This window comes from Manis javanica, chromosome 15, assembly GCF_040802235.1.
Source record: "Manis javanica isolate MJ-LG chromosome 15, MJ_LKY, whole genome shotgun sequence".
In the NCBI taxonomy this organism is placed as follows: domain Eukaryota; kingdom Metazoa; phylum Chordata; class Mammalia; order Pholidota; family Manidae; genus Manis; species Manis javanica.
In genome coordinates, this window is record NC_133170.1 from 8055836 (window position 1) to 8082850 (window position 27015).

A 27015-nucleotide genomic window follows, 5' to 3' on the forward strand; every position below is an offset into this window, starting at 1 on the left:
GGTTGGCTGAGGATAGAATTCTTTATGGTGTTTTGCACTGAATATTTTATATACATTCTTCATTGTTTTCTGGCATAATCATTTTTTCCTTTGTAGGCAGTGCCTTTACTTTATCTACTTAAATGCTTTTTTTCTTTTACTTTTGCAATTCAAATACTTATCCTATATATCCAAGTGTGGGTCACCTTTGGTATTTTTTTTGTTCTCAGTGGTCTTAAGGAACTGAATTTTTAAATCTTTTTTGCTTGCTTCTTTGCTATAATGATGTTCAAAGCAATGCTGTTACCTTTTTAAAATTCTTGTCATACAATGTTGAATTTTGTAGAATGGTTCTCAATATCTTTTTATCAATTCCTACATTAGAGGTATATTTAGAACTCTGCCCTTTAGTTCTGATAGGTCACCTTGATCCAGCAGGGTCAGTCTTCTTTCCAGTGCCTTCACTACATATTAAAATTCAATGATTATATGTTCCACCTCTAATATATCACAGATCACTCTATTTTTAAAATTCTGTCTTCTTGATGCTAAATCTCATTGAGAAATAATTAGAAAAACTTAACAGTTTTCTTATTTTTAAAATTGGTATCATGGAGGAAATTAGCCCTTATACCTCAGATTGACACTTCTTTCAAATTAATGAACCTTTTTATATCTCTGTGTATTTTCTTATTCACCTCTGAGATGGAGAAATAAGTGGCCTATTTAGAGACTGAGAGTTGAAATAGTCTATTGAGTATGTCAGTCCCTGTTCCACACCCCCACTCCCACCCCCGCCAACATGCACACACGCTGTTTACCAGACCCAGATGAAAGGAGAAGGGTACAGGCTGGATACGCTGTTTCTTCCATATTGTATTAGAGCTTCCGGCGCTTTTGAAAAGAAAGGAGGAAGTCTTTATTGGGTCCAGGATGGCAAAGTGGTTTGCTAGGTTACCAAAATTTCTTTTTCTGTGTTTGTTTTCACAGGCTAAATTTAGCTAGGGTGACTCCTTTCTTTAACCAGTGTTACTGTCCTCATTAGCAGCCAGCTGCCCAGGCTGCATAAAAGCGAGAAAAAAAGCAGAAATAACACTGCTGTGGAAGGCCCTCGGCATGTGTTCTCTGGCACGTGATGCAGCTCCTGACAGTGTTCCTGGGACGGACGCTGCCTCTTCCTCGTGTCTTATTATTGTTTATCACCTATTTCCTTTGTTACCCTGAACTGGGGATTTTACTTGCTGCCTACATAGACTGTTCTATCCCGTGAGATAAATTATGTGTTGGGCTCTTTTTGCAACTTAGTCTTGCATAGGTTCTTGAAAATTTCCAGCATGTTGTGATTTAAAATGATTTAAAATGATGATGTAGATTGTGTCCTCACTTTTAAGTTTCTTTGGACATTGTGAGAATTTGGTTATGAGGAGACTTAATCATCTTGAACTTACCTTGTAAAATTTATTTATGCTGCTGCTTTAACATCTCTCTATATTCTGAGTCTGGCGTGCCCACTTTATTTATAATTATCTTATTTATTTATATATGTGTATTTTACATATCTTCTCTTCCCTAGATTTTAAGCTCCTGAGAAGTGTAAACTTTCTTCTTCTTTAGAATTCAAAAATGTAAAGCATAGTGCCTTGTAGTTACCTGGCACTAACACGTATGTTAGCCTTATGTCAAGTGTGACAGAATTACTGATTACTCCACTGTAAACAGTTTCTGCCATCTCTTGTAGTCACCTGTGTGGAATATGAAAGTTTTACTTTAATTGAACTATTGTATAATAAAAACATACATCTCAGCCACAAAGTTAGGAACTTAAAAATATTTAGTTGTATACTTTTTATAGTAATTTTTAAAATGTTTAAAATACTGGTAAGTACTCATTCCTTTTTCCTAATTCATATTAAAATATTTAAGTAAGAATTATTATTAATGTAAATGTAAGATAATTTTTACTTGTTTTTAAATTTTCAATCTTACTGTTTTAATATGCACTCTGAACATTAAAAACTAAAGCCTCATAACTTGACTGTTTACTAAGCCATGATCACACAGTATGTTATGATAGTTACTATTTTACTATTTACTATTATATGTCATTACTATTTCTTCATTTAAAGAAAATAATTTAAAAAGTGTGGGCAAGTGAGGAATCTGACAGAGCTGGGTTTATAGACTGACCCTTTCTATCTGATTTTGAAAAAGGTTTTTAAACCTTTGAGCTCCTTCCTTGTCTGTAAAAAGGAAAGCATAATAACAGGCCCACAAGGTTGTTGTGAAGGTCCAGTGAGGTGGATGGCATCGTGCCTAGCACAGAGTGGGCTACTCAGCAGTTGCCCAAGGCTTTTGGGAAAGTTGGAAGAACCTCATAAGTGAAAGAACTGCATCGTGTCTACTGTCAGCAGTTTTCTTCACTAGGTAACCGGGGAGCACCTGTAGCCTCATCCATCTGCCGTGGTGTGTTTTACGGATGTTAGCATTTTCCTCATATGCTATGGCATGAAAAAGGTTGGAAAGCGTACTATGGGCAGCTTCGGCCAGAGGAATATCTAAGTAATTTCATTGTAATCGGAACGACGCGGCAGTTTAACCTGGAATGGATGGTGTGTAGAATTTAGGTAGACAGGAGGGTCACAATTACAGGGCGGTAGATCCCAGGTTGGTGTAATTAAATTACCGAAGATGCAGAAGTAGAGCCGTTTCATAGAATGAGAGTCTTCAGCTTTGAATGAAGAGTGAAGGCTTGTAGGGAGAGAGGATTTTAAGTCCTAAAATGCCATTTTGTACATATGACAGATGGCAAACTTCTATCCACTCCTATAAAAGTAGATAACTGTAACAGGGGAACACTGGAGATGAGTAGGGTTTCTTTACACTATTTTTGAGTAAAATACCAGATATTTAATTTTTATAGAAGGTTAAATGTGAATCGTGAATACTTGTTTTTAACAATACTATAAATTTGTTTCTTGCTCAAAGAAAATTTTAAAAAATGATTATGTAAAAGCCAAGAGAATTGGCAGTGCTAGTGATTATGTTTTCCTTTATTTCAGGCAGTATTTGATCTTTCACCACAGCAAAAAGAGTGGCAGAGGTAATAAGTAAACAAAGTATTGTGGTCCTTAGATATCTAGATCATATTTTGTCTATTTTGTTTATTGTGAATATTCATAGGTTAACGTAGTTCTCTAGGCATTTTTTAGATGAAATATTAGCAGAATATGCATTACAATTTCAGAAATTTTATCAAGTCATATATAATCTTTTCTCAAGTGCACTTCAAATCATAAATTTTAGTTTTCATTAAAAAATTAACTTAAAAATTTTAAAAAAGCAATATGTGATCATTGTTTAAATTTGATTTATAGAAAGGATATAAAGTAAAAGTCTTCTTATCTTTCTGTAAACTTAGTGCCACTGACTAGTGATAATAACCAGTTTGATTTCCTGTGTAGCCTTCTAGAAATTTTGTTTGTATATAATTTTTTGTATGTTTGAGTGTTTGCTTATGTTTTCCTAATACAAAGGAGAGCATTCCATACATTTGTTTTTTAAATTCCTTTTCTCTACCTTTTTCTCTACCTAACCTTATATTCTGGACATCTTCCTATTTTAGGGCACTTAGTGCATATAGTAGTGTTCTTTATGGATAAACTATAGTTTATTTAATTGGATCCTTATCAGTGGACATTTAGATTGCTTGTAAGATTCTAATATTAAAAACAATGCTCATTGAAAGCTTTTGAACCTAATTTCCTTATGTAATTATGTGACTATATAGAGAAAGTTTCTAGAAATGGAATTTTCTTTCAGAGATTATTTAATTACCATTTTGATAATTTCTCGTCACAAGGAAAAAAATTGCAACTATATGAAATGATGGTTACTGACCAAATTTCCTGTGGCAATCACTTCACAGTGTGTGTGTATGTCAGGTCATCTTGTGTGCATTAAGCTGATGTGACATATGTCAATACTATCTCAATAGAACTGGGAAAAAAAACGTTTTGATAGGCAATGCAAAATAAATGGTGCCCCCATCCCCACACCCATATATTGCCTTTTTTCTTTTTGGTTTCTAGGCATGTCTTGTACTTATAAAGGTTTATCTAATTTAAGACTATTACAAAAAGTTTTCTTACCCATCCTTTTTTTTTTTTTTCTTTCTAGTCCCTAAGTACATTTCAAAGGCCTTTATTAATTTTGAGCTTTACTGTTTGGAGAAATTTTGAAATTAAAGTTGAAATCAAACATAGTTCTTTAAAAGAATTGAGTGTTAAGTATCTCTGAGCTTCTAGTGCTTTTAGGAGAAAGCCATCCTTAGATGAAATACAGTACTTTAATCCAGAAATATTAAAGTGAGAAATCTCCTTTCATCAGAATATTTATTCAGTGTTCAAGACTAGTAATAAGTGGGAGCAAAGATTATGTTTTTACTGTTAAAATGATAGACATTTTCCTTCATAGTAATGTTTTCTGTGTGCCTTCATATATGGAATAAACTTGGATATTTATTAGTGTATTTGAGGCAGAAGTCTCACACACACACATGCAGTTTGATGTCGTCAACCTCACTCCCCACTGCCCAGCACTAAAAGTTGAACTCTGGAAATAAAAGACACACAAATATGAAGCCTTCAATTGCTGCTATCATTAGATCCAAAGATTTTAAGTCTTCAGCTCTATTAATCTGAAGATGGGATCTGGCTTCCTGAAGCTTCCAAGATTATCATTTCTGCTTCTAAACAAATACTTATGAATGGACTAGAGATACCCAAGTCCTAACATCCTGAGTATTGTGCATACTAAAATGTTCTTTTCCTGTAGAATTTGCTAAAAGATTTGTTTTCTCTCGATTGCTGTTCTCCTTTCTTAAAATATTTAGGATCCTAGTTAATCTTTCTCCTGTGGTAGGAAATCTCAAACCCTGCACATAGCCTTTCTGATTTCTGCTTTTTATTTCTAGATTTAAAATTTCTTCTGAACTAAATTTACATTATTAAAAATGACTATTTTACTTAGGCCTGTTTTACCAGTGTTTTTGGTGGATGGTGCATAAGTGTTTAATCTCACACTTGCACTTGTAGAAAATGTTTATTTTATCATTATGGTAGAATGTGAAGTAGTGTCAGATTTATATTTATTTATTTTTTTAAGTGTATTTGTTTATAATTTTTCCAATAATATATATACACACATACACATATTTTAAAGACTTTATTTTTAGAGCAGTTTTAGGTTCACAGCAAAATTGAACAAAAAGTACAGAGTTCCCAGATACCCGCTACCTCCACACATTGTCATTGTGTGGCACCAGAGTGGTACATTTCTTCCAGTCTGTAAACCTCCATGGGCACGTCATTATCACCCAAAGCCCATAGTTTGCATTAGGGTTCACTCTTGGTGTTTGACATTCTGTGAGTTTTGGCAAATGTATAATGACACCTATCTACCATTATAGTATCTGTAGGATAGTTTCATTGTCCTAAAAGTCTTCTGTTTTGTCTGTTCTTCTTCTCCTCTGTGTATAATTTTTGTATTTGCCGAGTTTGAGCTTTAATACAGATGACTTTGGATGTTAGTTATTTAAAGATAGAGAATTAGAGGAGGTAAAATAGGATTATATCTAAAGTTTCTGCTGAAAATGATGGGAGATACCATGGCCCAGTGGTAGAATTGTTAGCGAGAGGGAAGCTTTTATTCTTGGTTTTGTTTGGAATAAATAATTAAGTTATTGTGAGCATAAAAATTTTGTAAAAAAAAATCTAAAAGCAACTAACTTGTTCTTTGTGGTTGGGTATATTTCAAAAGAAAATCTAAGCATGGGCTTTCAAATATATAATCTTTGTTCTCTATAATCCTGTATCTAGTCTTTAAAAAAATTATAGGTAGAGTATAATATTGTATTTAGAGTCATCATATCATAGAATAAAGTTTAGGTTTCTTTGGAAAAGGAGACACCAGGTGATATAAATGGCACTGTGATAGTTTGTAATGGAAATTGGATGCCAGTGGTGGGGAGTCTATATGACTCAGTTATCTCCCACTTTAATTCCATCACATCTATTGTATGGCTCCTTATTTGTCTTATTCTTTTTATCTATAATACTTATTCAATATATGATGAGAAGTAAGAATTTTGTAATTGCTGCTTATATGCATGAAAGATGAAGTTAGATGCTCAGGTGAGTAGAAGGAGCTCCTCCTTGGCGACCCTGAGTGTATGTCCCTTACCTGTGGAACCCAGCAGGCTCTGGAGCCTAACTAGCTGTCAGACCTCTAGCCGCCCCACTTCGCCTTTCCTGCTTTCAAGAAAGTGACCAAAGAAAACTTGGTAGTTTATTTTATAACAAAGTCCTGTAATAATAATAATAATAATAAAATGTGTGGCTTAGCTAAGTCAGCTAACCATTGTTATTTTTTAAAAAGTGTTGGTTTTCTTTGTGTTCGTTACTGTATTTCTCAACTGTTGTTGTGCTGCATGTAGGGTGCTGCAGCTGATTCAGAGCAGGCTGCAAGAAGAGCATTCGCTTCAAGACGTGATATTTAAAAGTGCTTTTAAAAGTGCATCAACAGCACTTCCACCAAGGTGAGATGTATTTTTCAACTGTTATGAATTTATTTGGACATAATTTTAGTATTAGTTTCGTTCATCGAGTCTCATATTTCTTAGAGAAACTGTAATCATTCTGTATGATGCTGGCTTTTACATTTGTAGCCTGTGATATGGATAGGATTATCATAAATGATACTCGTTTTCATTTAGTTTTTCTCTTTTATGTATGTATGGCATACCTCCATATAGAACTATTAGATTTTAGGAACAAATTAATTACATTTACCATTATGAGGAGGTATAAATTTTGGTCAGGAATTTTGTGTTTTTATTTCACTTTTTTTCTCTTCTGATATTTGGGAAATGCTATAAACATGAATATGAATATAAACATGAATAAAAACTGCAGAGTGGTTTTACATTTGTGCAGGAAGCAAATGTCATTGTGTGTTTGAATTTAGGTGGCGTGCCCTTCCCTGACCTCATTCTTGTTCCCAATTTCCCCTGCCCCTAAAGTGCTAGACCAGGTGATGGAAGTATGTCTTGCTTGGATTAATTCATCACTTTTAATCTTTCTTCTCTCATTGAACTTAGTCCTCTGGCTAGATTTGAAGAACCATGGAATTTTAGAATTATGTAAATATGATACTATAGTAATTATGTAATTTTTTCCCATTTATAGCTGTATGATTTTAAGTAAATGTAGAGACTTCAAAAAAAATTGCTATTCTACTCTTGACATTTAGAACATTACCTAAAAACTGATCTTCACAGATTTTTTTTCCCACTGTGAAATATTCTTATGACAAAATGATTGAATGTGCTGAAAGTAATCCTGACATATCTTCTTGTAACAGGGAAGATGATTCAGCACAGCCTCCAGATGCTTGCAGAATTCATGGTCATCTATATGTTAATAAAGTAGCAGGGAATTTTCACATAACTGTGGGCAAGTATGTTCTTTTCACTTACTGAAAATACGTTAAAGTTGCCAGTGTCATTAAAAGTAAATTCTTCACTAATCAAATAATATATAACCACCTATTAAAGGACTGCTTAAAATTGTGTGTATTTGTAATTTTGGTGTCCTCCAACTGATGCTGTGGGCTTTAATATAAGGATAGAGACGACTACTAAGTTTAAAAACAAAAATGAAACAGTCATGTCATATATTAATACAAATGAACTTTAGGTAAATGTAAAGTTTATAATTTTATAAACATAAGTTTTAATAGCCAGAAAGCTCTTATCTAGACATTTCATTAATTTGTTCATTAAATGTAATTGCTAATTAATTTGAGGCAAGTGTTTTGATGCAGTTAGGAATCACTAGTGTCTGCGATAAAGTTAAATTTAGTAAAGTTAAGGAAAAATATCAGACCACCTACCTTCCTGAGCAGCACCTAACACAGAAAGGTCATGCAGTGAACACTTGGTAAGTTTCTGAATGAATGGATTCTGTGATTCTCTCCTCCCTCTCTTCCTGCCCTTCTTCCTCCCTCCCTCCCTTCCATCTAGAGTTGCAGAGCTGAACATTTCTTCATTGTTAAAGAGATTCTTTGAGTACTTGCTATGCACCAAGTACCATTCTAGGTACTAAGGATGAAACAGTGAAAAAAGGAGAAAGGGTTTTTGCCCTTTGGTGCTGACATTCCGTGAGAGAATCCAAACTTTATAAACGGTGAACAGCACTAATAATTATCTAATTATAATTGTATTGAAGCTATAAAGGAAAAGTATGGCTGATAAGAAATGTATAACAAGGTACCTGACCTCTTAAGTCAGCAGAGGCTTTATTAAGGAAAACCTTTGAACACTTGTGGATGATAAGGTATTTCATATTTAAAGGAAAAAAGGGCATCCAGGCTGAGGGAAAGGCCTTAAGGCAGAAGAGTATGGTTGGAGATTTTATATGTGTAAAAAGAGAGAGTGTTAGGCTTTGATGCAAAGTTATTTCAGTGTTTAGAGTGATCACATCAGGCACTTGTCCTGGTTTCTTTGTCCCACTCATGTTTTGTTGTTCTGTTTCTGTTGCCAGCACCCCTTCTCTCCGTAACTGACCGACAGCTGGGAACCTTCCAATTCCTATATATCAAACAGGCAACAAATAGTAGTTACCTCAAAGAAATTTAGGAGATTTTATTGCATCTTTGGATACAAAACAGTATCCTACTCTAAAATTACCTGAAAGAGGGAAACTGACAAATATTGTATGAGCCTTTGTATTATGACTTTGACTTGCATTTTCACTTCTCTCTTCATGTGACAACTCATGCCATCAATAAGAGAGGCCAAATGGAAAAGCGTATGATTTTTGTCTTATCCTGACTGTCTCTGGGTTATCTTGTAAGCCCACCTTTATTTTTTTGGTATTAGGTTTGTCAAGTTCAGTGTTGGTCCTTTTGAAGGCCTCATACACTCTCAGGCACAGTATTATTCTTAACTATAATACAAAGGAGACAAAAAAAGTATGATTTATAATAGTATGTATTTCAACGTGGAAATGCTTGAGCATGAGTCCATTAGATAAGGTAATGAAGCAGGCATATGCTTGCTGCCTACATGTAGAATCATTAGGTGTACAACTGCTGCAAATGCAGACTGAGACATATATGGCTGCTCGCATATCATGGTGGTATTTATGTTGATCAGGTGATACTGTAAAATAGTGAACAACTCATTGTAATACGCTGAACCAAAAAAAAGTACATATACTATATTCCATTTCCTGGGAAATTCAGTGTATGTTGAAACTACAACAAAGTACTTTGTAAAGCTAAGTGGAGTTAAGTTCTACACTCAGATCTTTATACAAAGGTTTTTCACCTATGGACACACCATTCAGTGTGTTGGGAAGTCATGCAAGATACGGGACAGTATTGGTGTGCATGAGACCAATTCTGTCCTGTTTTCTTTGTCCCACTCATGTTTTGTTGTTCTGTTTCTGTTGCCAGCACCCCTTCTCTCCGTAACTGACCGGCAGCTTGCCTTGCTTGTCCATGAAATGTCAGGAGTAGCTCCTCTCCAGTAATGGTGACTACCAAAAATTCCCACCGCTAGCCCCCGCCAATTGTCAAAACAGCCTTTTCTTTACTGAAAATCATGCAGAATAATATATAACATGCAAAATATATCAAATTCAGATTTCAGTGTCCAAAAATAAAGTTTTATTGGAACATAGTCATGCTCATTTGTTGGCATGTGGCTGCTTTGGTACTGCAGCATCGGAGATGAATGACTGGGATGGACTGTCACAGTCGTGACTCTCCCATTGCTTCTTGCTGCTGTTGGTGTACCACAGACTCCAGTGATGCAGTGAGAGCTCGACAGCATGACAAATGCCTGTGTATTGCCATCCTACAGCATTTTATTTATTTCATTATTGCATCAAAAAAAGAAATATGGACTTTTACCACATAATGGAGTGTGGATTGTTTTATGAAATTTGACCTTGGAGCATTGTATGTATTACGCAGTGACACTATAGCTGTGCTAAAAGAATACAATAACTGTCTATGTTACCGGACTACATACTCATTAAAAAAGTCCCTAACTCTCAGAATAGAAATGGAAAATAGGATAGAATAGAAAATTTAAAATGGAATATCTAAACACAAGTAGACTTTCTATATAAAAATTAATGAAAATGAGACAATAGCCAGAGTAAGTTTCCAAGTGACTCAGGCATTAGCTAAGTAAGGAAGGCCATTTACTGGTATGAATTGTGTTTGATCGCGACAACCTAAGAATTGCATCCAGGAGGAATAAATTTGCTGTGGATACGTAGCCTTTTGAAGTGAGAAAGGCCTCTTAACAGCTGAGGAAATTGAGAGCAGTGTCCAATAGTCAAGAAGCAAGGCAGGTGATTTGAGTGATTTCCTTAGCTCTGGATGAGTGACAGGAGTTACCAGTGCTGCTTGTCTTTCTGAGGAACCAGTGTGAATTTGAAGTGATTGAAAAATTAATGTCTATGAATACTGAGTAATGTCTATGAATGTTCAGCACAGAACAGCTACAGGCAAAAATATTTTTAAAGAAGTTGAGAGAGGAGACTCTCTTGCCCCTCCTGGCCTGAGCCCGGAGCTCTGCCTCTTGCTTTCTCTCAATAAAAGCCTCTGCCTTGCTCTCCTAAAAAAAAAAGAGTGCCTAGTACTCCTCAGGTAGGAGGTAAAAAAAGAAGAAGTTGAGAGATCTCACTACTAAACATAGTAAAAATATGTATGAAGCAGAAAAGGCTTATTTGCAAAAGCTTGTAGAAATGTAAGGTGTTTAAAGCTTGTGGTTATTCATTTTCTCATTAGCAGTAATTTGTAGAAAATGTTTGAATTGATATGTATTGAACTAAAATAGTATTGCTGAATTTCATTTCTGTCATGGACTTAAACACTGTCATTTCCATGAACTTTTGTCAGAAGTCAAAACTGAATATTCCAACTTGCCCTTTTGTACAGCAGCTTGACAGCTTAGCAATGGCAGTTTTATTTTGATTTTTTTGAGCTCAGGGCTGAGACAGATTTTTCTGAATAACAGAACTACTGTCAACCATTATTGAATACTGAGTAGCTTTGGAAATTATATTTTATGCAGTGTTTCATAATGAATTTAACCAAAAATAAGGAGAAAAGGAGGACTTATATACAAACATAATGTAGTAAAGTTATTTTAGTGATAAGTAATGTCAAATGATTCTAAGTGGTTTTCTGTGTTTTCCCTGCTTTAACAGTCCACTCTTGTCAAAAGTTAAAACAAGAAGCAAGATCTCTGTTCTTAAACTTGCATATATTTTCCAACCTCAGACTATAGCTCCAGGGTGTTTTCAAACCTTGGAGCAAGTGCAAAGAGAATTTCCATGTTTTCAAAATTCATTTAACTATGAAATTGAGAAAATTCCACCTTCAACTGGAGATGATCAATCGGCAATGTGATGACATGCTACAAGAAAATACCAAGAGATTCTAATTAGAGTTCTGTAAATGCTTTCCAAGCAATGAATATGCTCAATTAAAACATATGCTTATGGATTAATATTTTCCAAGTTAAAAATATGTAAAATTTCATCATAGACCATCATTAATAAATATTTGTGATCAATTTTGAAAATAGGGAACACTAACTCTAAACCCCAATTAAGCAAAATGATGTCTCCTAGCAAAGATACTTGTATTATGAAAATAGTACTCAGTTGTTACTGTTATACTCTGAATTTTATTAATGACTTTGTGAAAATTTGTTTTCTCTTTTGTTATGTAACTAATTACAAAATGGCTTCAGTTGCATCTTGGCCCACAAAGCATAAAATATTTACTGTGTGGCTCTGTATAGAAAATGTCTGCCAGTCCTGAGTTTATTACATTGCTGAGATAAGTAGACTTACCTGCTTAAGTCATCGGCTAAGTATGTTCTTACATTATTTATGTTTTTAATTATGTTAAGATAATTACATAACTTTGGAGAGATCCCCTTTCTGATTTTAGTTATATATTTAAATATTATTACTTTAATCTTTTTTTCCTCCTTTTAGGGCAATTCCACATCCCCGAGGTCATGCACATTTGGCAGCACTTGTCAGCCATGACTGTAAGCAGTTTCTGAAATTTTTTTCCATTATGATGTCCTTGAAACAAAGTATTTTTGTCTTTTTAATGCAGGTGCATTAAACTTTCAAAGGTAGGGCTTTGAAAGTGAACTGTTTTGAAAACAGATATCCGAAGGAGCAAGTCAGTGATTGAGTTTATTGACTTATCCATTTTCTCTCGTCTTTAAGCTACCTGTACTTCTGTTCAGGCATAGCACACAGGCTGCTGATGTCAAGGAAGAAAGCCTTGATTAGTGTGTTTTATACCACTTTGTATACTTTTCTGCTAACTTTTCTGCATAATGAAGAGGGTATCTTTGAGGTTAACTTCAACATGTAAATCTAAATGTGGACGTATACGCATATGCATGTAAAGTATTAAGTTAGTTTTGTGTAATGATTGCCATAAAACTTAGTTTTCAGAATTGGCCTTAGAAAACAAAAGTAATATTTTCATAAAAGGTCAGCTTGGTCACATTTAGCAATGGTGTGTGTATTAAAATATATATATGATCAGTTTCTTTATTTGGCTACATGGACATCATCCCAGTTCTAACACACAATCCTATTACTCTATGATGATTTAGAATGAGATAGAACTTACTGTTTTGGTTACCAGGATTAGATGTAATATTTCTTAGAAGTTAATTTGTATATAGTTATGAAATTTGAGATCCAGCATTTTATCAGAATGTACTTATTTAATTCCACATTCATATGCTTTTTTTCTCACAATGATGTGGCTTTAAATACTGTATTATAATACCTGCAGATTTTAGATATTTTCATTTGGCAGTCGATAGGAATGTGAACCAATCTGTAACATAAAGGTTTGAATAATTTCTCCACTTAATTGGTTTTATTTTTTGCCTTTAGCTTACAACTTTTCTCACAGAATAGATCATTTGTCCTTTGGAGAGCTTGTTCCAGCAATTATTAATCCTTTAGATGGAACTGAAAAAATTGCTGTAGATCGTAAGTATCTAAAAATCACTGTTGGAATTTGCATGTAGGCAGTTGTTCTTATAACTTTAATGTTAATACATTTTTAATAGTCCTCTTCCGGACCTCTTTTGTAACGGATAAATCTTTAAGTGGTTTAAATAGTTGATAATTTTTAAATGGACATTTACAGAGAGAAGCTGTCCTAATAGTGGATAAAATTTAAATATTAAATAGTGGATAAAAAGTCATGGAACAGAATAAGAAATTAGAGTTAAAAGCAGGAGGAGTAGCTGATAAGCTCTCTGATCGTACAGTGGGTGACTGACAGGGCATGACTGCCTTCCATATCCACCAAAGAAAGAACAAGAACAAAAGAAGGCTCACCATTATAAGAAGAATTTTCTTCTTTGTATAGGTTGAGTTCTAAAATGCATATTTTTCATTTTAAAAACCTCTGGAGATTTTATAAACATCAGAAACCCAGAGTTATTCTGGAATGATTTGGTTATTCACAGAGAAGTAGTACCTTATAGCACAGACACCTTTTATTGCTATTTTAACCTTCTTTTCTATGTGGAATTTCAGTTTATTGAAATACGGGTGGATTATTTTCTTTCTGTATCAAGTAATTTGTTCTTGTTTCCTGAAGGGCTCTCATTGCATTGCCTCAACTTAGTCATATGGGATGACGTGCCCCACTTACAAGACCTAATGATGTCTAGAGCTTCCTGTGCTACTAGGAATTCTAGCCTTTGCAAAACTGTGATTAAGGATTTCATTTTCTTGTAATTTAAATATATTTATTAATATTATTCTTAGTATTTTACGCTTTTGGCCTAGTGTTATAATAAGATAAAAACGTTTTACTTAGAATAGTGACTTATATTCATGAGTATTTTATGCTTGTATGGGAATGTTTCACTTAAAGAAACTTGAATGTACTCAATTTGGAAATATGAGAGTCAAAACATTCTGAGAATTAAAGCTTTATATTCAGTGTAATCTTATCTTTAATTTCTGTTCATTCTTTACAGAAATGCACTAAATATTAAGAGATAACTCATTAAAAATATGTTGGTTAATATTTTGTTTCAGGATGCCAAAGTTGAACTATAAATTTTTGTACAGAAGCAGTTCTAAATATAAATAGATTAATTTTTAAAAGGTTTAAGTCTACTTGTTCCTTCATTCACAAAGACAAACAGGTATTTAGTTATAAAATGGCACCAGCAATTATCAGTAGGTTATTCAGAGCTTTTAAAAAGGTGAACTTGTCTCCATCCACATTGGTCCTCTTTTTCCAAAAAGAAAAAAAAAAAATCAGCATTACAGATCTGTTTCCAGGTCCTCACCCCCTCCTTGATGTTCTCCAGAAGTTTTGAGGGTGTTACTTTGCAGTCACATCTCTAATGCTGTGTCGAGCTAGGCTGATCTACAACCTTTGGAGCTATTTGTGGCTTGCAACAAAATGCCATTTAACTGCTTTCAGCCATCCTCACCCCACACCTACCTGTCCATTAAGTTACCTAACAAACTTAGAGCCTTCTTAAATTAACATTAGACAAATAGGTTTTAGTAGTTACCAATTTTGTTCTGAAAACATTCCCAATTTTTCCTGTCATGTTTCTTTGACCTTTGTTGGTTATTATTCATTGCATGGACACTTTCCTCTTCACATGCGGTGAGATTTCCGTTGTGCTGCATTTTTTCCTCCAAGTCTAATCGTCCTACCCATGTATACAGCATCAGTTATTGCCTCACCTCTCAATTTCATCTATTTTTCAGTAAGTACTTAATACCTCAAGACCTTCCCCCTGCACTTTCAGCTTTCTCCGTTTATGACACAGTAGAGTTTATCTGTAAAACACCTCAAAACTAAGCACAATTTTGAGCAATTCACATATCAAAGCACAACTCAAAGGATGAAACTGAAGACCATCTATAAGGAGGAGCCATCTACTGGTGGTGGATGAAGTTGACACCCTTTTGCCTTAATATTATCTATAAGTTATTTTCAATATTGAGTTGAAATTAATAATAAAAGAACTGGTCAAAATTGTTCATGTTTTTTGAAAGTTATGGTGCAAATAATAGGTGAAATAAGAAGTAGTGACATTGAAACAGGTTTTATTTTTTGTTAGAAACTTGTTTAATGTTAGTGTCTGAAGAGACCATTAAGCTTACGGTCTCCCTTCTCTTTGCCTTCCTCTCCCCTATTTTGAATGACACTGAGGTACAAGACAGGAAATTAGACTGATGGAAATAAAAACAAAAAGGCTAGACACACAAAAGTGCATAGTGTATACTTGCATTTATGTGAAATTCTAGAATAGGAAAACCAGTCTAGGACAACAGAAGGTGGGTTGGTGTTTGGCCTGGGGCCAGAGATGGAATTGGCTGCAAAGGGGTTTGGAGGAACTTTCTGAGGTGATGAAAATGTTTTATATTTTGATTGTGGTGGTGATCATATGGATGAATGCAGTTGTCAAAATGTATCAAACTGTACATTTAAAATTGAATAATTTTATTCATGTATACACTTTTCCCAGACAATTATTGCCATGTAGTGTGAACTACATCTGTTTTCTTGTCAGATTTAGTAGGACCCTATTACTTATCTGTTTGCAACTATAGATTAGGTGTATCTAATTTTAAATTTTCTAGAATATAGACTTAGAGAATTAACATGTTTTGTATTATGTGAACTGTTAATGGTTTAAAATTAATAGTTGGTACTATGCTGATATTAAACCTAAAATGACTTGCATTAAACCTAGAAGTCCCTAATGACTATATAAATATGATCCTTTTGATTACATAATAACCCCAGGCCATCACCGGGTGGTCTCTCTAGATATCTTCCTGCTGTGGTATCAATTTCTTGTACTTACCTAAAGGCTGCCTAATTCAGTTTTCATTTATTTATATATCTTTAGATACTAGTAGAAATTGAGAACGTATCTTGTTGGTTATATTAGTATAATTTTATGCTTATGAGTTCCTGTATTATAAAGAAATGCTACTTTTATTTTCCATATTTTATAAAAGGATGATAACGATTATAAAGGATATCTAAGTCACTAACTCAGTTTAAACATCTAATAGATGTGTGTAACTATTTTATGCTTACTGAGAACTTGTCTTACCAAGTATGAGTATACTGCTTTCATTAATTCTTTCTCTTAACCTTTTTTGGTCCAATACTAGGTCATAAGTAGTATTAGATTTCAGGTTAAGTGTATTTAATCAAAGGAGAAAGCAGTAGTTTTTTTGCTCCTAGATCAATGAAAACACATTTTGATTTTATTCTAGACAACCAGATGTTCCAATATTTCATTACAGTTGTGCCAACAAAACTACACACATACAAGATTTCAGCAGACACCCATCAGTTTTCTGTGACAGAAAGGGTAAGTTGAGTACAAGTAGCAGAATGATTTTTTAGCATTTTATAGTCCTGCTGCAAAAGAAGGTTGGAGTTTTGGTTGGTGCCTTCCTCCATTCAAGATTCGAAATGCATTAGCATTTTATTTTAAGCTAATAAAATATCAGAAATAGGTATTAGAGTGCTTTAGAGCAAGACAAGATTTTTAAAATCTGAAATGTTCTCTATTCAATTACAAAATTATTAAACTATGATGGGATTATTATATTCCTAATATCTTGATTTTGTAATGTTTTCTCATGTATTGGTATGAGCAATTCTTACCTGTCAGCACATTCTGTGATTTCTGTGGTATTTATTTTTTAACTAATGTGCCTGCTGTGAAGCACGTGTGGTTACTGTGGCTCAGATAGCAGATGCACAGGGCTTGCCTTCCGAACTTAGTGTCTCGTATTCCTCTAACTGAGAGGGCGAACTCAGGGTGCGCTGGGCTTCTAAATACATTTGACAGCGAGGAGCAGAGTTTTTGAATTGGGCAGTTTTACAGATTGCTCATCTACTCTGAGAGAGGCCATGTTTCCTTGTTACTGTGTTTAAGAATGGTGAATATTCAAATATTAGTATCCGGAAGAGTTCCTAGGCAAAATTTAAGTGCTTTTAAAAAATTGCTTTTCTCAATATGGAGTTTTCTTTTCATAGTCTTCAACTTACCATGACTGTGTCCTCAATAACTGTAGAATTTTTTTTACTCTTAGGAGATTGACTACTGAAGTTTTTAGGAATGAAGTGTCATGTGTTTATAACTTTCAAATGGTTCAGGGGAAAAGTCAAGTATATCTGTGTGTGTGCATGTGTGTGTTGTGCTTATGCATACAGAGGGAGGGAAACTGGGTTAAGTGTATATAAGTACATGTTGTGCTTTTCAGCATTTCTGGAGGGTGCGGTGGATGCTGTTTCTCACTAAGATTGGTAACACCTGAGTGTCAGTGTCAGTCCACACAGGGGCAAGGCTTTGGGCACAAGAGGCATGCATGCTTTGCTGTGGGAATGCAAAATGGCGTAGTCTCTAAGGAAGAGAGCTTGGCAATATCTGCAGAACGCCATTGACCCAGCAGTCCCACTTCCAGAAACTGATCCGAAGAAACAGTGGAAAGAATACAAATGATGCCTGTGTGAGGCTATTCATTGTGTTATTTCTAATAGTAGGAAACTAGAAACGGTCCAAATGGTACATCTGCAAATGGAGAAACATGCAACTTTAAAAAGAAAGATACCTATATACTGATATGAAATTATCTCTGGGATATATTTTAAATAACAAGATTAAATTAAAAAAAAAAAAACCCAGAGCATTTGACCTTTGAGGGAGTTATGTTTGAGCTGATAAGGTGGCTAAAATTGTGTGTTTCACTTAAAAAAAAAATGAAATAACTGGAGTTGGTAAAATAGGGTATAGAGGGAGAGGCTGACCTTTGTTCATCCTGGAACCCAAAGTGAATCATTATTATCAGTCTTTTGTTATATGGACACCTGGACCCCTGGAACAGCTTTTATCCGTATAGGTGGTGACAGTATATTTATAATTTTGGTATGGTATTGAACTGTGAAGCAACTTTAGGATGAAGTCATTTGGTTAGACTTGATCAGTGGCTTATTAGGCTCTGTTGTGATAGGGAAAGGGTTTTGTAATGCCCTATATGGAATTGTTTTGAATTTCCTTCATTTTGTGTATTCTCAAAGCTTTATAGTTCAGTTACACCTTAGTAACCTTAGTAAAAAAAAAAAGAAGGGTCTGGCACAGAAGTTGTAACAAAACACTTTGGTAGCAGAGCTGTTTGAGCTATAGAAAATTTATTAGAAAATTTGCAAACTTGATTTTTGAAGCAAAGGAGGGAAGAAAATAGAATATTTTCTTTCTGAGTGTGCACACTGGTATGTTTATGATATTAGTTACATTTCTTCAAAGAAAAAAATCCTTTAAAAATTGAACCAGAGCTCAAATATTGATATCTTTCAAATTAATGCATTTAATTTTCTTCCTTTATTATATCTCATGTAGTTTAAAATGAACAACAAAGTAAAATTGTTTTTAAATATGATCATTTAAATGACAGGAAGAAAACATAATTACTTTGTAAATTCTTACCAAAGAATATTACAAAAAGTATGTTAGGCGTGATCAGTGAAGGATTTGCTATACAGTTATAGGCTCTTGAGCTCAGTAGGAACTTTGTATGTAAAGGGACTTTTTTGAGAAAATAGCAAAGAATGATTTTGCTCTTTTTTGAGAAAATAGGAAAGAATGATTGCTTCAAAAGCTAACCAAACAAGGGAGTCCTGAGTGAGTTGATTGTCCGAAGAACCTCGTCTAATCGGACAGTCCGTAGGGGTTTGGCCGTCCCTCGCGCAGCACAGCCGTAAGGCCCCCTGCTTACTGTATGCGAGTAACCAGACGACACGAATGCTGTTTCCTCTCCTCTTCCTCCTCCCCCTTTCCTTTTGCCTTCCTTTTAGGAACGTGTCATTAACCATGCTGCAGGCAGCCACGGAGTCTCTGGAATATTTATGAAATATGATCTCAGCTCTCTGATGGTGACAGTTACTGAGGAGCACATGCCATTCTGGCAGTTTTTTGTCAGACTCTGTGGTATCATTGGAGGAATCTTTTCAACAACAGGTTAAGATTCATTCTTCTTTTGTCTCATTTCTTAAAGTGTTGCTGACAGTGAAATTAAGATGCTTTTACATAAAAAGGGTAGGAATATATCTGTTGTCATATTTTTATATTAAAGAACTTTCCCTTTAAGGTTTAATTCCAAACCACAAAATTAAATTGATCAAGTGTTAAACAGCTAAGCTCACTGCATTCAGTGGTTTAAGGGAGATTACTTAGTAAGCTAGAAAAATCCTAGAATTGAAATCTAAGTTGTGCCTTCTATAGGTCACCTACCTTTTCTGATATTATTTTCTCATCTGTACAATTGGGAATAATATCTAACTTGTAAGGGTGTTATAGGGATAGCTGAGAAAATGCCTAGAAATAGCAGACACTTGATTGTAAATTTTATTTCTCAGTTAAGGTATTTTACAATATGTAAATCGTATCTTATGTTGAGCTATGCAATATGTGAAACCAAATTTTTCAGTCAATCATGTTCTTATGATTTTTGTCCTTTTTGTCCTGAGATAGGATTCTGTCAAAGATAACTTGCAGAATTGTAATCATGAAAATTTGAGCATGAAGTATAATAAAGGAAACAGTTCGTTGTTTATCCCCAACCCCTATTCAGTATTATATTGAGTTTATATACTTCGAATTATGTTTTTCACATGAGTCTTTGTCACTGTTTCATTTAAATTTATGGGACTGATAATATTTTTCAAAATTATGTAGGTGTGAGATGTGGTAAGCATTCTTGAAAAGAATACTTTGCCAAGGTCATGATTATGTGGCCTTGTGATTTTGAAAGAAATCCATTTAAAAAAAAATTTTAACTGTCCTGTTTAACCATGGATGTGAATAAAGCAAACTTCTTTATTTCCTCCTTAATCTAGTCCATTTTAATTAGTTGGGTATTTTATTCTTACATAGGAATTTAGAAAATAATTTAGGAAATAATTTTATTGAAAGAATAATTTTATTAAAAATAAATTTTTTATTTTAGGCATGTTACATGGGATTGGAAAATTTATAGTTGAAATAATTTACTGTCGCTTTAGACTTGGATCCTACAAACCCGTCAATTCTGTAAGTAGTAGAGTATAAGCAGTGCTGGTCTCCATTATTGTTAAATCTACGTAGTAGCTTTCGGTGCCCAGGACGAGCTTACCTGAAATAAAGCGTCATGTTTAGAGGAACTGGTGTAAGGACGAGAACTAACGCTTTGATCTTTGTCTCTCCCTAGATGCCCTTTGAGGATGGCCACACAGACAACCACTTACCTCTTTTAGAAAATAATACACTTTAGCCCCTCCTGAGTGAAGGAGAAAAACTTTTTGCCTGAGACATAAAACCTTTTTTAATAATAAGATATTGTGCAATATATTCAAAGAAAAAGAAAATATGAATGAGAAGCAGGAATCACACCTAGAAAAAAGAAAGAAAAAAAACCCAAACTGAAATCCTTTATGTGTCGTGTCTGTTACAAATGCCCTAGAAGAAATCTCGCAGCTCATGAGTGACTAAGCCCACCGGGAGCGTTGCTTTGAAGACGACCCCTTCTGATGTTCTCACAGCACGCAGGCAGTATTGAAATCAGACCTTGCTTCTTGGTGACAAACAGCCTGAAGGAAAGAGGCCAACCATCTAAAGAAAATTGCATTGATAAGTGCAAATGTTTGCATCCTTTTGTTTTTAAAAGATATGATGTTGGAATAAAATATGTAAAACATATTGAATACTAGTCTAGACTTTACAAAGTTGTGATGAGCTCACATTGTTAATAAAACAGGGATGGCCCCCTATGTTATAGCCATATTAATGTGAAGCCATAATGACGAGACCATTTATCCAGTATTTGGTTTTATGGAAGGTAACTGCTTTTCTTTAAACTTTGGCTATTGACTTTTCTAGCTGTTCAAGGCAGGGTGGTGGCAGACTAAAGTGCGTTCTTACAGGGGCAGGTACTTTGGTGCTGTGACATGTAACAGAGGTGTCATCCACAGATTGTATCATGGACACTTAGACATGGAGAAGAAAGTACATTTTTTAAAAAAGATACTATGTTTCCTAATCTGATCCTTCTATTATTGATATACTTTGTGGGGGGACGACTAAAAATGCACTACTGATGGTGAAAATTACCAGCTTGTAAAATATTATGAGAAGTAGAAAATTTTATACATGTGTTAAGTGGGCATGACGGGTAAATTTAAGATGAAAATGTGAGGCACCTATTTAAGTAAGACACGGTAATGTCAGATCTGAGGTATTATCCTGCGAAATGATGTGTGTGAAAACATAAAGCCGGGTTATGAGAGGAGCATCTTCAGCCAGTGTCCTGAATGCGGTTGATGCTGTGCTAGGTCGAGTGGTCTAGCCTCTTACTATGTAAGGGGTGGTTTTAAGTTTCCAGACTGCAGAAGGTTAAAAATAATGAGATGGAGGTGTCACTCAGGTGCCACTAAAAGCTCTATTTAGAATATGTGTGCCAATATCACTGTTCCTTTTGTAATACTTAGTGATGAAAGAATCATCAGCCAGTCCCCATGGTTTAAATCACACAGGGAAATGGAGAAAAAAAATGCTAGGTAAGTAACAAGGACCAGACTAAAAGACAAGATTTAAAACGGTGGTTTTTAGACAACAGGATGTCACAAGTTAGAGTTAAAAAAATTTTTTTTTTAAGGGAAGAAGGAATGTTTTCCTTAAAACAGCTGGGACAGAATGTAATGGAGAGGAGAAATCCTGATAAAACTACTTTGCAGTAAAACTTACGTTGAATGGTATTTTGCAGAAAAAAACATGCGTCATTGGTTAAAATACATAGTTTATCATTAACAGCCATTAAGTTAACTGATTAATACAGGTGACATGCTTTGAAAGATTTTTGAATCCAGGGAATTCCAAGTAATGAATAAGCCTTCTCTGTTTTTTATTTCTTTTCGTTACCTATTACTTCCAATGAAGTCAGGCTAGGAACTAATGTAATAAATAGAACATCTTTTGAGAGGAATTTTATTTAGAGAAAATTAGAATTTTAGCTGTTCTGACTGAATATTGGTTCTGTGAGTGTCAGAAAGCTCAGTCAAGTTTCAGGGTTTTTTTTAATGGGAAGAAAAACAATACTGATTTAGATTATTTTCTTTCAGTTAGGATTATAACAGGTATCTTTTTAAAGGATTTTAAAATTTATTTTGGTATTTATATATTATTTTTGTTTCCATGTTTTCCAAATACCATGTTAAAATTTTAATGGAATTTATCCCCCCCCCATTAAAACTGCCTATAAAAGGAATTTCTTTAAAGCAAAATCCTGCTTTGCTGTTGGTTTCCATTTTAGAAATTAAGAAAGGTTTCCACCCGAAACTTGAATTGTCAGGGTCAGTTTTTGGCAAAGTATTAAGATTCTGACCAGCTCTTTGAATGATGGGTGGTGATGTGTATGTGGATATTAAGACTTGTTAGATTTTGATCTCACCAGGTGTTTCTTTTCCTTTGCAGAGAAACTGTGCTACCTGCCTGTTACGAAGTTCTGGCTTGTGGCCTGGGAGGGGCCTTGGGGGCACCTCCAGTAGGATAGACAACTTTATCACTCGGTCCTTTTCATTTTATTAGGGTATTCATGTATTCACATGCCTAGAGATTTTAAAAGTTAAGATCTCAAATTACATGGAGTGGATTTTTAAAAACAGTATTTGCATACATTGGCTTATAAAAAAAAGATGAAATTCTCTGCTATAGTATTTGTGCACTTCAGACTGCCTCTTGGGGAAAGCTGGACTATCAGAGTTACAAGATCATTACTAGTTCTCAGCCTATGTGATTAATACCACACTTTTTGCATATACATTTTATGATAGCACTGAACTTTTATAATAATTTACTGGTGCAAACAAAGTTTACAATCTTTAATACAATCTTAACTTTGGAACTTGTAAGACTAAGCTCTCCTAATTTTTTTTTATTATTATTTTTATGTTTATTTTGGTATCATTAATCTACAGTTACATGAAGAACATTATGTTTACTCTCCTAATTTTTTAATGGTCTAAGTAGGGACATCTTATGCATTGCCTTTTTATGTCTTGGGTTAGTAATTGAAGTACCAAAAAGTAAATTTATATGCAACTCCTGTACTTCAAAATTTAAAACTTTGAATTTTGAACTTGAGCTCAAGATGCATATTTTTGATTATTTAAAAATTACTTAAACCTGAGCATTAGGTTTAAAATCTCATCATGCCCTTAACCTGGTTGTACTTAGGTTCTTCTCCTCGTTTGGACTGTAGCAAACCTTCAGCACGCCTAGGTGAGTCGCCCTGTGTCAGCTCTGTCCAAATAGAGAGAACATCGTTTTGTTCCCTACCTTACCGTGTGAGGCCTGGATTAATATCCGAGTATTTCCTTATTGTAGTTCGCCCTCTACCCCTCTTGAAACATTTCTTGATTAATGAAATCACTTTTCATTATTTTAAGAGTAGGAAACAAACTGTCTTGGAGTTACTGGTTTTCTTGTAGTTTTTTTGTTTATAAAGGGAGGAGGGAGCACAAAAGACTTAAGTGTCTCCATCCTGAACATTTTGACTAAATTATAAAATAATTTCTTGGTCCTTTTAGAATCATGTGCCCCCAAGTAAGACTCAGTTCCTCATATTTAAGGAATATGAGGAATATTTATTTTTCCTTATACGAAAACTACAGCAATCTGACTATCACTGGATTATATTTGCATTTGCTCCAGATGGGAGCTAAGCTACTGTGTGAGATTGGATTTATATGTTTCATATTAAAAATGAAAATTGAGCAGTAGACTCATCTATAAACCTGTAAACAGTTGAGTTTGATTGTAATCAGCAGAACATTTACTTTTGTTTAGCAACTCCAAATTGTATCGGATGTTTATCAAAAGGAATTCGATTAGCAACTTCCAAATATCAAAACTCATGTTGTTTTGTGTAATTCAAAAATTTTTTTACATGAGCAACATTGTTTACTAGACTCCCCCCATCAAGTCCCCCCCACATACCCCATTACAGTCACTGTCCATCAGCGTAGTAAGATGCTGTAGAATCACTACTTGTCTTCTCTGTGTTGTACAGCCCTCCCCGTGCCCCCGCTCACATTATGTCTGCTAGTAGTAATGTTTTGTGTAATTTTAAGGTAAACTCAGAGTGAGAAAGTGTGAGAAGTATAATTTCATATGAAATTATATATAAATTACATATATATGAAATATACTTTCATATTAATGAAAGCTATATAAGCAGACTTTCGAGCAACAACTCATAAAACTAATAAATACCTTGTAAATTCTATTGTTTAGAAGTAGTTACGCAAATTAACTTAATTTCTTATACTTCAATTTCTTTGAAGTATTTTTCTAGAATTGATGAAAATTGTCCAATCTCACATCTCCCAGCCATTTGCAGTACCAGGTTGGAATCGGTATTTCAGGTAATACAGGGACACACCTAAATTGTTATTTGTGTATGAGAAACCTATTTCTAGCTATTCAAACCCAAGCATATTTTGCCATAACTCTGTCTACACTTCACTGGGCACGAGCAGCTCTCAAGCCAGTTACATCTTGAAACCAGCAATTGCTAGTTTTATTTTGTTAAATTTTTTAAAAGTACTTTTAAAACATAATCTAGGTGGAAAGTATTTCTTGGCACCTCTGGGGGTATATGGGACAGCATTACTAATTCTTGACTATTGCTTATGTTCCTAGAACATAATTATTAGATTTGCAGTTCTAGAACAACAGCCATGTAGAAATTTGCATGTGATTCCTGTGGACTTGGAAAATCACTGATTTTTTTTTTTTTTTTTGGAAACGTTAGGCTGACCTACTTTGTCATGTTCATTGTGAGGTAAAACACTAGTTGGGTATTAGTCTCTTCTCAGATCACTCAGATTCTGAATAAGCTACTTAAATGAGGTGTTAACTGGAGATGATAATGTTAGGTCAGTATAAAATTGTGAGAAATGTTTTTCTGAGTTGTGTGCCCATCTGCCTCAACTTTTTCTGGTATTAACTGCCTAGGTGTTGACTGTCTTCAACTCTAATATTCATTATTGAATCAGGTACCTTGGGGGTCTAGAGTATAGGGATGACCAAAACTTTTTAAACATACTTAACCATCCCCTTCTCCACAAGAGTAGGTCTTTTTCTCTTTGCATTGTGTATATTAGGCACTCAAATTGTTCACTGATGATACAAAATAATCAGGGATTTTCTTTCATGCAGATACCTTCGTTTACTGATGAATCGTTCCAAGAGAACTTTATTCCTGTCACGTCTCTAATGTCACAGATAGAACGTGCTTTAGCGTGCAAACGTAACCCGACTAATGGCGTCAGAGAAAGTGAAGCATTATGTGCCTATGTGTTAATTTATATTCATCTGGTAGGTTCTTTTTGGACGATTGTATCCTTTTTCTTGGGGTGGAGGGAGAGAGATCTGTTGCAGTAGTTAGCACTTAAAAGATAACAATACTAGAAGAGAGGAAAACATTTTTTAATTCAAATTTTCATTTATAATCAAAAGTGAAAATGTGAACATTTGGTCAATGTAATTTATTGAATTGGTAAACTATACAATCATCAAAAGATAGTAAATTCTCAGAACTGTGTTATCCAATCTCAATTATATCTTGATTTCATTTTTATCATATCTTAGTTTAAATCAGTAACTCAAAAGTATTGTCTAGACATCTCAAACTAAAGATCAACAGGTGCTTTGTTGTAGAGCTCAGTTGTCTGCCCTGGAAAGTTTCCAGAACTTGGATTAGGATTGGGAAAGACATTGCCCGGAAGAGTTTCCCCAAAATGCCTGTTATAGGGTTCAGGAAATTCTCAAGTGGTACTGGGCTAGAAGCTGCTCTCAGGTCTTGTGCACTTTAGCCACCTAAATGTGCCTTTCTGAGTATTACCAATTATTCCAGAAAACAAGCATAAAGATAACTGCTGTTAATATTTTATGCTTCTGTAACTTTCTTGTAGTTGTGATTATTTTTAGTTGCTTAGGCCCCAAATACTATTTATATTTGAATAATATTCCATGATTTTAACATGAAATACTGCAATCTAATGTGTACCGGTCTCAAATATGAGGCAAGTTGGGCTAAGTTATATTATTAATAGAGGAATTTTAGACTAAATATACTTTTTACTAATTTGCAATACTGCAAACGTAATATTTTTAAATAAAAACACCTAAACAACTCATTTAATGAAGTCTCTTTTCTGCTATACATTGTACAATTAATATTGTACAATTGGAATGCTCAAGATACTAACAAATTTCTGGTGATCACAGAAGAGTAATGCCCACTTTATAGATTAAAACTAGCATTTAAAATTCTGCTTTCCTCCATGACAAAGGTCAGGGGACTGGATTTTTATCTGATTCTAGCCAAGTACCTTCTTCTCCCATTACTTACTCTAACTGGTGAATAGGAAAACAAGCTTAAATATAAGGCATTTGGAAACTTCAATGAACAAGAAGGAAATGCTTGCCAGAAAGTTATCAGGAAAATTGGTGATCCAAAAGATTGAGAAATAATAGTTGGCCAAATTCAAATCACAATTTTTTAAAAGCATAATAAACTGAGCTCCAGTGCAAATATGTTTGAGCCCTCATTGTATAAAGTTATTTACACCTGTTTGTTCTTTTTAGGTTTCAGAAGTCGGTGTAGTTAAGGAAAATGTTACATGTGAACCCTTTTCTCTACTTCTCCCAGCCCTCAACCAGTACTCCCAGGTATCACACAGAAGGAAGCGGAGACTTCCGTGGAGAAAACTACTCCTGTCCCGGCACATGGGAGGATGTTGACTATTCTCCTAATCATCTTGATTTTAAACCTTTTTGCACTGGGTATCCCAGAACGGTTTCCAGGGTAAAAA

General features: G+C 34.4%; 1 protein-coding gene across 1 annotated transcript in view; it reads left to right on the forward strand.

Annotated features, from left to right (window-relative positions):
- The window catches only part of ERGIC2 (ERGIC and golgi 2), a 37794-nt gene extending 16955 nt beyond the window's left edge, over positions 1-20839 (forward strand). Inside the window, exons 6-14 of the mRNA XM_037020298.2 lie at positions 3039-3079; positions 6473-6574; positions 7399-7494; positions 12063-12118; positions 12993-13091; positions 16374-16471; positions 18961-19123; positions 20112-20194; positions 20352-20839. Coding sequence (XP_036876193.1) covers positions 3039-3079; positions 6473-6574; positions 7399-7494; positions 12063-12118; positions 12993-13091; positions 16374-16471; positions 18961-19123; positions 20112-20194; positions 20352-20414 — 801 coding nt within the window. The 3' untranslated portion in view covers positions 20415-20839. The remainder of the gene's footprint in view (positions 1-3038; positions 3080-6472; positions 6575-7398; positions 7495-12062; positions 12119-12992; positions 13092-16373; positions 16472-18960; positions 19124-20111; positions 20195-20351) is intronic.
- Positions 20840-27015: the final 6176 nt, after the last annotated feature.